Source organism: Hemibagrus wyckioides, linkage group LG07 (assembly GCF_019097595.1).
Source record: "Hemibagrus wyckioides isolate EC202008001 linkage group LG07, SWU_Hwy_1.0, whole genome shotgun sequence".
NCBI classification, from domain to species: domain Eukaryota; kingdom Metazoa; phylum Chordata; class Actinopteri; order Siluriformes; family Bagridae; genus Hemibagrus; species Hemibagrus wyckioides.
In genome coordinates, this window is record NC_080716.1 from 4,319,112 (window position 1) to 4,331,611 (window position 12,500).

The window sequence follows — 12,500 nt, forward strand, 5'->3', positions numbered from 1 at the left end:
CAATTATCAAGTGTGTGTGTGTGTGTGTGTGTGTGTGTGTGTGAAAAAATCAAGTCAGCATTATTAAGAGAAAGTATACCTTAGCTCTTTTAGTCACATTCATAGTCACACCATCAACTAGCGCATGAACCCCAGAGCACTTAGCCGTCACGTGCACAAGCTAACACTTCTCTACATACATTATTCATGCTAGGTTCATATGTGCTTGAAAAGAACGGCAGTCTGATTGTACTGATTTCCAGCACACATCTCTGTATGCAGTGTGTGTGTGTGTGTGTGTGTGTGAGCTCCCTCACATAACCCTGAAGTGTTCACTGAACTGTTGACATGCCGGTTTGCCATTCCTGGCAGATTCCACATTCACTTCAGTTCGATCAGCGGTTAAATTCCAGCCAATCAGATTGGACTAAAAGAGGCCAGGAAAAACCGGAATGACTGGAAACTTTATCACCACAAGAAGAAGAAGCTAACAACCAAAACAGTGACATAGAATCCGAACCTGTGAACTGGTGTACACACTCTCCTGGGTCAGTTTCAGACCCGGACATGTCAATATATCATCTTTAAACCCTGAGACCAAGAGTCAGGAAACTAGGGTAATATACTAATGGACTAAAAACCAGATAACCAGAATAATAACAATAACAACAACACTAGAAAATTACGGACAAGAAATTCAGAGAAGTAGACAGGAAAATAAAATCAATCAACAACAACGCTAGAAAATTACAGACAAGAAATTCAGAGAAGTAGACAGGAAAATAAAATCAATCAACAACAACGCTAGAAAATTACAGACAAGAAATTCAGAGAAGTAGACAGGAAAATAAAATCAATCAACAACAACGCTAGAAAATTACAGACAAGAAATTCAGAGAAGTAGACAGGAAAATAAAATCAATCTTACTAGAAGAATAAGAAAGTGAAGAAAGTTAAGTCCTGAGGGGGAACTGGGAAAATAGAAAGCAGGAGATTTTGTTAAGTAAGAGAAGAACCTTTAAAGATTCTTTGGTTGTTCCTCAATTGAGGAATGTTCTAAACAAACCATTAAATTATCAAATAAATTCTTTAAAAAACAGTTTTTCTAAGATATACAACACAGGAACCAGAAACCAAGTACTAAGAACCAGGAACAAGGAAGACTAGAAGACAAGGAACTAGGATCTTCCTAAGCTTTGGACCTGGGAATATAGAACCCAGCAGACCAGAAAGAGGGACTATTAGCGAAGTCTTAATATCTTTTAGGAAGCTGAGAACCCAAGGAACCCTAAAGAACCATTTTCACCTCCATGAAATCTAGGTTACTCTACGATTAGTGATATGAGGCCTTGCAATACTGATACTGTTCATCTGAGGACCAGGAAAGTGGGAGCCAGAAACATTGAAGACTGGAAAACTGAGAGAACTGGTGAGGCTGGTAATCAGGAAGCTGTGAGAGAAGGAGTTGAGGAAAATGGGATCCAAGGCAATAAACAAGGAAGATGCACTATATTTCCAAAAGTATTGGGACACCCCTCCAAATCAGTGAATTCAGGTGTTGTTTTTCAGGGGTTGGACTCGGCCCCTTAGTTCCAGTGAAAGGAACTCTTAATGCTTCAGCTTCATACCAAGACATTTTGGACAATTTCATGCTCTTTGTGTGAACAGTTTGGGGATGACCCCTTCCTGTTCCAACATGACTGCACACCAGTGACCAAAGCAAGGTCCATAAAGACATGGATGAGTGAGTTTGGTGTGGAGGAACTTGACTGGCCTGCACCTCAACCCCAATGGCAAGATCATGTTTGAGGAAAATGGAAAGCAGGCAACAAGACTGTGAAATTATCAGACTAGAAATAATGATCATGAAATAATAAAAACTTTGGAGTGATACAATTTCCTGGACAGCTTGGAAAAGGAAGAACAGGAACCCAAAATATGAAGAACCCATGAAGCACGGCTCAGTGTTACAGTAAAACAACCCACAATAAAAGAACAGAAAGTTCTGCCTGCAGGCTTTCTTCCACAGAAGAGTGTTTTGGTCTCGACTTTAAAAGCTCTCTCTGTCTCCTTTACCATACAATTCCGAGCTCCAGAAAAAAAAACCAGACTCCATTTTCATCCCGACACTTTCTGCTCCCTGAGGTTTGAAGAAAATATTCCTGATTTAAAAAAAAAAAATCCATTTGTAGCCTATTGAATCCAACCAGACCAAATTCCTACCAAACTGATCCGGGTTCAGCGTCTGATGCTGACTTCCTGCCGTGGTGATGTAAGATCTGGAGCGAGGAAATGGGGTCAGGCTCGAGAACCGTGGATGATGTGAGAGAGCGCTTTTTGCTCTGCTTGAGTCGTAAAGCATTGCTGATGAAGCTCCGAGTGTGACTGAAATATTCATGAATCTGAGAGAAATGGAAAACGGAGGGCAGCCTGCAAACTGATCTGAGATCAGACTATAAAATCAGAATCAAAATTATATCGTAGTCAAGTGACAGAATGATGAAGAACAGACGTTTACCTACTGAGGAACACTTTGTGGCTCTGGACAGGCTCGTCAAGGTTTTGCTGTGGCTCAGATCTTCCCTTAGATGCTTCGGTTTCTATGGCTCCATAGCTCAGTGGATAGAGCACTGGTCTTGTAAACCAGGGGTCGTGAGTTCAATCCTCACTGGGGCCTTTAGGGGTCTTTTGAAGGCCCTTTTGGTTGGTATCTGACAGTGTGACTCAGGTTCTGCTAAATGTTAGGAGCTGAGAACACTGGTGCTGAACTTACTGTTCAAAAATCCTGCCAAGCAATTCCTCATTCTATGAAGTCTACTGAGCTTCAAAAGGTACATGTTTACCTCTGTGGAATAAATCTTCAGCTAGATGCTTGTCTGTAAGGCTCAGTGGTTAGGGTGCTGGTCTTGTAGGTCTTGGGGCTCATGCTGGGACTGTCCTGAAAAGTTTAGAAGATAGAAAGCTGGTCTTGAACAGTGGGACAGACTCAATTGAGTAGTGGAAGCCCAACTTATTGAGTCAGTGGGAGGAAAGTGGAGAACCCATAGAGTTCAGAACCAGAAGCTAGGAGTCTGGAGGACACATGGCCCACTGATTTCCTTTCAAAAGGTGGAGTTCAAAGGCCCCAGCGAGGATTGAACTCGCGACCCCTGGTTTACAAGACCAGTGCTCTAACCACTGAGCTATGGAGCCCTGCTGGTGTGGCCTGATGAACATATTTATGAAAGCACACCCTCAGCGCATACGCTCATACAGGATGAACAGAATGATAATATTTGCCTTCCAGGGTGTGGACCGAATAACAATAGCTTAACAATAGCTTCAAGTAGCACATAGTCACAGGGCTTCATAGCTCAGTGGTTAGAGCACTGGTCTTGTAAACCAGGGGTCGTGAGTTCAATTCTCGCTGGAGCCTTCAAACAATGTTTTGATGACCTAAGGAACCATCTCATGGACTGACTGAGGTTCTGATGTTTCAGAATAAAATGTTGGGTACAGAGGAAGCATGCACTCAAGCTGCTTCAGCATTTCCTGGACCTCAAATCCTGCTTCTAGGAGGACCACTGGTCTAAAATATGCATGTTCTTGTAGTTGTAGGAACCAGGAACCAGGAAGCTGGAGTTGTGAGGAGCTAGCTACTGATGTTCAAGGTTTGTAATCTTTAAAAAGACTACCGGAAGGCCCCAGTGAGGATTGAACTCACGACCCCTGGTTTACAAGACCAGTGCTCTAACCACTGAGCTATGAAGCCAGTGTTAACAAAGAGTCAGCTGAAGAACATGAAGAACATGTTTGAAGAACATTGTTTTCTTTATACCACACCCTCAGGAGTTATGTACATAACTGAAATGTAAACTTGAATCCAGCTTCAGGGCTCCACTGCTCTAGTGGTTTGAGCTCTGGTCATGTAAACCAGCAGATTGTTACTGGGGCCTTCACTTCAATTTTTACTAGGATCTTCAGAAAATGAACCTTCACAGCTCATTGACAGCCAGCTGTATTAGCCATGTACATCCACCAGAGGCGCTGTGACTTCATTATGAGTGTTTTTTTTATGAAATAGAACAAGAACCCGAGGTTTCTGCTTACTTTAACTCGTTGTTTATAATAATTTTGGATCCTATGGATATTTATTATTTATTTCTGTTAATTTAATGAATTTTTTTGTATTTTTGATTTGCAGTCTTTTCATATTGGCAATACAACAGTTCTATTTATATTTTAGATTTAAATTTCCTACATTTCTTTCTTACACATCTTGTTGCTTTCAGCACTGGACAGCTATCAGCACTTCGACCCGCCCACTCCATGCAGCCCCGCCCCCAAAATGTATGATTGACAAAAACAGTGTCTATACGCTGCTCCTGAACGGTGTGACGACAGAAGTGGGGGGATTTTTGTGCCTCTCACATGCAACCGAGCTTTCAGTGTGGTTCTGCCTGAAGAGCGGGGCAGAGAGGAGAGGCGTTCCGGACCGGACCTGCATCATGGAGCGCAAACTCAGAACAACACAAAGGATTTACATGTGCAGTGACGATGAGGCTGCACGCGCCGTGCAACAGGATGATACTTCAGTGTGTGTACATGTGCGCGAGGATTAAAAAACATATTTTTTCATAATTAAAAAAAAAACATGAAAATGTTTCTTGGAGCAAGCCACGCATCTGTCTGTGAGGATGCGGTATTCGTTGTAGACGCGCGTGCTGGAGGATGCACGTTTGCATAACTAAACCCGTTTAGGATGCTCGAGCTGAGGAAGAGGATTTAAGAGCGAGTTTTCACCGCGGACGCGGTCATGGGTGTGCTGCTGCTCTGCCTCCTTTTGCATGCGGGACTGGCGCGCGCCACGCACGACGGCTATGTGGAGTGGTCGGACGGCGGCGACGACGACGACGACGACGCCGCTGCTGCCACCGCCGAAATCGGCGGCGCGAGGCAACACCGCGTCCGAGGCACGGAGCGCGCGGCTTCGGCCGGGGCCGGGGCGGAGGAGCTGCCGCGCGTGGTGGCCGCCTTCCTCCACACGGGCGACGCGAACGCGCTAGCGCACGTGAACTGCTCGCGCCGTTACGAGCTCAGCAGCCTCGGTTCCGCTCCGCCGGCGCCATCCGTCACTTCCTCACATTCCGTTCGCGCAGCGCTGGACGCCGTGTCTCGCGCCACCGACTTCCTAAACGCGCTGGCGCGAGAGACGAGGCAAGATGAGCAGCAGCAGAAGGTGTGGTATCGTGCGCTGGTTCGGAGTATGTTGGACCGTGAGCCCAAGATCCACCGCGCCACGATCGCACTCCACACTGAGCAGCTCCACCTCCAGGCCACGAGGATGGAGGGACACGTGGAGCTGCAAGACCTTTCAGGTGAGGAGTCCGAGTCAAACCGCCAGGTCCGGCAGAGAACCCGGATGATAACGCAGGCTCGAGCCTCCCAAAGCACACAGGGTCACGTGCAGTGGTCTGCGCCTTACCTGGAGTGCGAGCAGGGGCGTTTCATCCCGCACTGGCTTCTAACGCTGTCGGTGAAAGTGTTCGGGCTGAACTCGGACCCAGAGCCAGAGATCAGGTGAGTCAATCAGGTTAGATATGTGATTTCAGGTGTATTTAAAGTGATCTCAGGTGTGTTTAAGTGATCTAAGTGTTTAAGTGTTTAAGTGTTTAAGGTGTCTAAGTGATCTCAGGTGTCTAAGTGATCTCAGGTGTGTTTAGAGTGATCTCAGGTGTGTTAGAGTGATCACAGGTGTGTTTAGAGTGATCTCAGGTGTGTTAGAGTGATCACAGGTGTGTTTAGAGTGATCTCAGGTGTGTTTAAGTGATCTCAGGTGTGTTTAGAGTGATCTCAGGTGTGTTTAGAGTGATCTCAGGTGTGTTTAGAGTGAGCACAGGTGTGTTTAGAGTGATCACAGGTTTGTTTAGTTGATCTCAGGTGTGTTTAGAGTGATCTCAGGTGTGTTTAGAGTGATCTCAGGTGTGTTTAGAGTGATCTGAGGTGTGTTTAGAGTGATCACAGGTGTGTTTAGAGTGATCTCAGGTGTGTTTAAGTGATCACAGGTGTGTTTAGAGTGATCTCAGGTGTGTTTAAGTGATCTCAGGTGTGTTTAGAGTGATCACAGGTGTGTTTAAGTGATCTCAGGTGTGTTTAGAGTGATCTCAGGTGTGTTTAGAGTGATCTCAGGTGTGTTTAGAGTGATCTCAGGTGTGTTTAAGTGATCACAGGTGTGTTTAGAGTGATCTCAGGTGTGTTTAAGTGATCTCAGGTGTGTTTAAGTGATCACAGGTGTGTTTAGAGTGATCTCAGGTGTCTAAGTGATCTCAGGTGTGTTTAGAGTGATCTCAGGTGTGTTTAAGTGATCTCAGGTGTGTTTAGAGTGATCACAGGTGTGTTTAAGTGATCTCAGGTGTGTTTAAGTGATCACAGGTGTGTTTAAGTGATCTCAGGTGTGTTTAGAGTGATCTCAGGTGTGTTTAGAGTGATCTCAGGTGTGTTTAGAGTGATCACAGGTTTGTTTAGTTGATCTCAGGTGTGTTTAGAGTGATCTCAGGTGTGTTTAGAGTGATCTCAGGTGTGTTTAGAGTGATCTCAGGTGTGTTTAAGTGATCTCAGGTGTTTAGAGTGATCTCAGGTGTGTTTAAGTGATCTCAGGTGTTTAGAGTGATCTCAGGTGTGTTTAGAGTGATCACAGGTGTGTTTAGAGTGATCTCAGGTGTGTTTAAGTGATCTCAGGTGTTTAGAGTGATCTCAGGTGTGTTTAGAGTGATCTCAGGTGTGTTTAGAGTGATCTCAGGTGTGTTTAGAGTGATCTCAGGTGTGTTTAGAGTGATCTCAGGTGTCTAAGTGATCTCAGGTGTTTAGAGTGATCTCAGGTGTGTTTAGAGTGATCTCAGGTGTGTTTAGAGTGATCTCAGGTGTGTTTAGAGTGATCTCAGGTGTGTTTAGAGTGATCTGAGGTGTGTTTAGAGTGATCTCAGGTGTTTAGAGTGATCTCAGGTGTGTTAGAGTGATCTCAGGTGTGTTTAGAGTGATCTGAGGTGTGTTTAAGTGATCTCAGGTGTGTTTAGAGTGATCTCAGGTGTGTTTAGAGTGATCTCAGGTGTGTTTAGAGTGATCTCAGGTGTCTAAGTGATCTCAGGTGTGTTTAGAGTGATCTCAGGTGTGTTTAAGTGATCTCAGGTGTGTTTAGAGTGATCTCAGGTGTCTAAGTGATCTCAGGTGTCTAAGTGATCTCAGGTGTGTTTAGAGTGATCAGAGGTGTGTTTAGAGTGATCTCAGGTGTGTTTAAGTGATCTCAGGTGTGTTTAGAGTGATCTCAGGTGTGTTTAGAGTGATCTCAGGTGTGTTTAGAGTGATCTCAGGTGTCTAAGTGATCTCAGGTGTGTTTAGAGTGATCTCAGGTGTGTTTAGAGTGATCTGAGGTGTGTTTAAAGTAATCTCAGGTGTGTTAGAGTGATCACAGGTGTGTTTAGAGTGATCTGAGGTGTGTTTAAAGTGATCAGAGGTGTGTTTAAAGTGATCAGAGGTGTGTTTAAAGTGATCAGAGGTGTGTTTAAAGTGATCTCAGGTCTATTTAGAGTGATCTCAGGTGTGTTAGAGTGATCTCAGGTGTGTTAGAGTGATCTCAGGTGTGTTTAGAGTGATCTCAGGTGTGTTTAGAGTGATCTCAGGTGTGTTTAGAGTGATCACAGGTGTGTTTAGAGTGATCTCAGGTGTGTTTAAGTGATCTCAGGTGTTTAGAGTGATCTCAGGTGTGTTTAAGTGATCTCAGGTGTTTAGAGTGATCTCAGGTGTGTTTAGAGTGATCACAGGTGTGTTTAGAGTGATCTCAGGTGTGTTTAGAGTGATCTCAGGTGTGTTTAGAGTGATCTCAGGTGTCTAAGTGATCTCAGGTGTTTAGAGTGATCTCAGGTGTGTTTAGAGTGATCTCAGGTGTGTTTAGAGTGATCTGAGGTGTGTTTAGAGTGATCTCAGGTGTTTAGAGTGATCTCAGGTGTGTTAGAGTGATCTCAGGTGTGTTTAGAGTGATCTGAGGTGTGTTTAAGTGATCTCAGGTGTGTTTAGAGTGATCTCAGGTGTGTTTAGAGTGATCTCAGGTGTGTTTAGAGTGATCTCAGGTGTCTAAGTGATCTCAGGTGTGTTTAGAGTGATCTCAGGTGTGTTTAAGTGATCTCAGGTGTGTTTAGAGTGATCTCAGGTGTCTAAGTGATCTCAGGTGTCTAAGTGATCTCAGGTGTGTTTAGAGTGATCTCAGGTGTGTTTAGAGTGATCTCAGGTGTGTTTAGAGTGATCTCAGGTGTGTTTAAGTGATCTCAGGTGTGTTTAGAGTGATCTCAGGTGTGTTTAGAGTGATCTCAGGTGTGTTTAGAGTGATCTCAGGTGTCTAAGTGATCTCAGGTGTGTTTAGAGTGATCTCAGGTGTGTTTAGAGTGATCTGAGGTGTGTTTAAAGTAATCTCAGGTGTGTTAGAGTGATCACAGGTGTGTTTAGAGTGATCTGAGGTGTGTTTAAAGTGATCAGAGGTGTGTTTAAAGTGATCAGAGGTGTGTTTAAAGTGATCAGAGGTGTGTTTAAAGTGATCTCAGGTCTATTTAGAGTGATCTCAGGTGTGTTAGAGTGATCTCAGGTGTGTTAGAGTGATCTCAGGTGTGTTTAGAGTGATCTCAGGTGTGTTTAGAGTGATCACAGGTGTGTTTAGAGTGATCTCAGGTGTGTTTAAGTGATCTCAGGTGTGTTTAGAGTGATCTCAGGTGTGTTTAAGTGATCTCAGGTGTGTTTAGAGTGATCTCAGGTGTGTTTAGAGTGATCTCAGGTGTGTTTAGAGTGATCTCAGGTGTCTAAGTGATCTCAGGTGTGTTTAGAGTGATCTCAGGTGTGTTTAGAGTGATCTGAGGTGTGTTTAAAGTAATCTCAGGTGTGTTTAGAGTGATCACAGGTGTGTTTAGAGTGATCTGAGGTGTGTTTAAAGTGATCAGAGGTGTGTTTAAAGTGATCAGAGGTGTGTTTAAAGTGATCAGAGGTGTGTTTAAAGTGATCTCAGGTCTATTTAGAGTGATCTCAGGTGTGTTAGAGTGATCTCAGGTGTGTTAGAGTGATCTCAGGTGTGTTTAGAGTGATCTCAGGTGTGTTTAGAGTGATCTCAGGTGTGTTTAGAGTGATCACAGGTGTGTTTAGAGTGATCTCAGGTGTGTTTAAGTGATCTCAGGTGTGTTTAAGTGATCTCAGGTGTGTTTAAGTGATCTCAGGTGTTTAGAGTGATCACAGGTGTGTTTAGAGTGATCTCAGGTGTGTTTAAGTGATCTCAGGTGTGTTTAGAGTGATCTCAGGTGTGTTTAGAGTGATCTCAGGTGTGTTTAAGTGATCTCAGGTGTTTAGAGTGATCTCAGGTGTGTTTAGAGTGATCTGAGGTGTGTTTAGAGTGATCTCAGGTGTGTTTAGAGTCATCTCAGGTGTGTTTAGAGTGATCTCAGGTGTCTAAGTGATCTGAGGTGTTTAGAGTGATCTGAGGTGTGTTTAGAGTGATCTCAGGTGTGTTTAGAGTGATCTCAGGTGTGTTTAGAGTGATCTCAGGTGTGTTTAGAGTGATCTCAGGTGTCTAAGTGATCTCAGGTGTGTTTAGAGTGATCTCAGGTGTGTTTAGAGTGATCTCAGGTGTGTTTAAGTGATCTCAGGTGTGTTTAGAGTGATCTCAGGTGTCTAAGTGATCTCAGGTGTCTTTAGAGTGATCTCAGGTGTCTAAGTGATCTCAGGTGTGTTTAAGTGATCTCAGGTGTGTTTAGAGTGATCTCAGGTGTGTTTAGAGTGATCTCAGGTGTGTTTAGAGTGATCTCAGGTGTGTTTAGAGTGATCTGAGGTGTGTTTAGAGTGATCACAGGTGTGTTTAGAGTGATCACAGGTGTGTTTAGAGTGATCACAGGTGTGTTTAGAGTGATCTGAGGTGTGTTTAATTGATCACAGGTGTGTTTAGAGTGATCTGAGGTGTGTTTAATTGATCACAGGTGTGTTTAGAGTGATCTGAGGTGTGTTTAGAGTGATCACAGGTGTGTTTAGAGTGATCTGAGGTGTGTTTAATTGATCACAGGTGTGTTTAGAGTGATCTGAGGTGTGTTTAATTGATCACAGGTGTGTTTAGAGTGATCACAGGTGTGTTTAGAGTGATCACAGGTGTGTTTAGAGTGATCTGAGGTGTGTTTAATTGATCACAGGTGTGTTTAGAGTGATCACAGGTGTGTTTAATTGATCACAGGTGTGTTTAAAGTGATCTCAGGTCTATTTAGAGTGATCTCAGGTGTGTTAGAGTGATCAGAGGTGTGTTTAAAGTGATCAGAGGTGTGTTTAAAGTGATCAGAGGTGTGTTTAAAGTGATCTCAAGTCTATTTAGAGTGATCTCAGGTGTGTTAGAGTGATCTCGGGTGTGTTAGAGTGATCTTGGGTGTCAGAGTGATCTTGAGTGTTTTGAGTGATCTCAGGTGTGTGTGTGTGTGTGTGTGTATACAGGGATTAAACTGTAGGTGTGATGGTGTAGCAGGAAGAAATCAGGCCGCTGGTGTTGTTACCATGGTAACAGAATTTTTAAGAAAGGGCTACTTTTATTGCTAAATCATTTTTGTAGCTATTGAATGTTTACCACACGTTTAAGATTAAGTTGAAGTCCCTGATGAAAGAACTGTTTAGGAAAAGTGAATGATTTAAAAACTGCTTTCAAAAAATTATTTCCATAAAATAAGATCACAGGTGATCTCAGGTGTGTTTAAGTGATCTCAGGTGTTTAGAGTGATCTCAGGTGTGTTTAAGTGATCTCAGGTGTTTAGAGTGATCTCAGGTGTGTTTAGAGTGATCACAGGTGTGTTTAGAGTGATCTCAGGTGTGTTTAAGTGATCTCAGGTGTTTAGAGTGATCTCAGGTGTTTAGAGTGATCTCAGGTGTGTTTAAGTGATCTCAGGTGTTTAGAGTGATCTCAGGTGTGTTTAGAGTGATCACAGGTGTGTTTAGAGTGATCTCAGGTGTGTTTAGAGTGATCTCAGGTGTGTTTAGAGTGATCTCAGGTGTGTTTAGAGTGATCTCAGGTGTCTAAGTGATCTCAGGTGTTTAGAGTGATCTCAGGTGTGTTTAGAGTGATCTCAGGTGTGTTTAGAGTGATCTGAGGTGTGTTTAGAGTGATCTCAGGTGTTTAGAGTGATCTCAGGTGTGTTAGAGTGATCTGAGGTGTGTTTAGACTGATCTGAGGTGTGTTTAAGTGATCTGAGGTGTGTTTAGAGTGATCTCAGGTGTGTTTAGAGTGATCTCAGGTGTGTTTAGAGTGATCTCAGGTGTCTAAGTGATCTCAGGTGTCTAAGTGATCTCAGGTGTGTTTAGAGTGATCTCAGGTGTGTTTAGAGTGATCTGAGGTGTGTTTAAAGTAATCTCAGGTGTGTTAGAGTGATCACAGGTGTGTTTAGAGTGATCTGAGGTGTGTTTAAAGTGATCAGAGGTGTGTTTAAAGTGATCAGAGGTGTGTTTAAAGTGATCAGAGGTGTGTTTAAAGTGATCTCAGGTCTATTTAGAGTGATCTCAGGTGTGTTAGAGTGATCTCAGGTGTGTTAGAGTGATCTCAGGTGTGTTTAGAGTGATCTCAGGTGTGTTTAGAGTGATCTCAGGTGTGTTTAGAGTGATCTCAGGTGTGTTTAGAGTGATCACAGGTGTGTTTAGAGTGATCTCAGGTGTGTTTAAGTGATCTCAGGTGTTTAGAGTGATCTCAGGTGTGTTTAAGTGATCTCAGGTGTTTAGAGTGATCTCAGGTGTGTTTAGAGTGATCACAGGTGTGTTTAGAGTGATCTCAGGTGTGTTTAAGTGATCTCAGGTGTGTTTAGAGTGATCTCAGGTGTGTTTAGAGTGATCTCAGGTGTGTTTAAGTGATCTCAGGTGTTTAGAGTGATCTCAGGTGTGTTTAGAGTGATCTGAGGTGTGTTTAGAGTGATCTCAGGTGTGTTTAGAGTCATCTCAGGTGTGTTTAGAGTGATCTCAGGTGTCTAAGTGATCTGAGGTGTTTAGAGTGATCTGAGGTGTGTTTAGAGTGATCTCAGGTGTGTTTAGAGTGATCTCAGGTGTGTTTAGAGTGATCTCAGGTGTCTAAGTGATCTCAGGTGTGTTTAGAGTGATCTCAGGTGTGTTTAGAGTGATCTCAGGTGTGTTTAAGTGATCTCAGGTGTGTTTAGAGTGATCTCAGGTGTCTAAGTGATCTCAGGTGTCTTTAGAGTGATCTCAGGTGTCTAAGTGATCTCAGGTGTGTTTAAGTGATCTCAGGTGTGTTTAGAGTGATCTCAGGTGTGTTTAGAGTGATCTCAGGTGTGTTTAGAGTGATCTCAGGTGTGTTTAGAGTGATCTGAGGTGTGTTTAGAGTGATCACAGGTGTGTTTAGAGTGATCACAGGTGTGTTTAGAGTGATCACAGGTGTGTTTAGAGTGATCTGAGGTGTGTTTAATTGATCACAGGTGTGTTTAGAGTGATCTGAGGTGTGTTTAATTGATCACAGGTGTGTTTAGAGTGATCTGAGGTGT

At 43.4% G+C, this 12,500-nt stretch overlaps 1 protein-coding gene and 4 non-coding genes across 5 annotated transcripts in view; 3 read left to right on the forward strand and 2 right to left on the reverse strand.

Annotated features, from left to right (window-relative positions):
- The first annotated feature begins 2,583 nt into the window (after positions 1–2,583).
- Positions 2,584–2,656, forward strand: trnat-ugu (transfer RNA threonine (anticodon UGU)). The gene has a single exon. It is a non-coding gene; the product is annotated as a tRNA-Thr (tRNA).
- Positions 2,657–3,098: 442 nt separating this feature from the next.
- On the reverse strand, positions 3,099–3,171 carry trnat-ugu (transfer RNA threonine (anticodon UGU)). Its single transcript has one exon. It is a non-coding gene; the product is annotated as a tRNA-Thr (tRNA).
- Positions 3,172–3,321: 150 nt separating this feature from the next.
- On the forward strand, positions 3,322–3,394 carry trnat-ugu (transfer RNA threonine (anticodon UGU)). The gene has a single exon. It is a non-coding gene; the product is annotated as a tRNA-Thr (tRNA).
- A 263-nt stretch (positions 3,395–3,657) lies between these two features.
- trnat-ugu (transfer RNA threonine (anticodon UGU)) lies at positions 3,658–3,730 on the reverse strand. Its single transcript has one exon. It is a non-coding gene; the product is annotated as a tRNA-Thr (tRNA).
- Positions 3,731–4,398: 668 nt separating this feature from the next.
- gpr158b (G protein-coupled receptor 158b) overlaps positions 4,399–12,500 on the forward strand; it is a 41,445-nt gene continuing 33,343 nt past the window's right edge. The window contains exon 1 of the mRNA XM_058393823.1: positions 4,399–5,538. Coding sequence (XP_058249806.1) covers positions 4,775–5,538 — 764 coding nt within the window. The 5' untranslated portion in view covers positions 4,399–4,774. The remainder of the gene's footprint in view (positions 5,539–12,500) is intronic.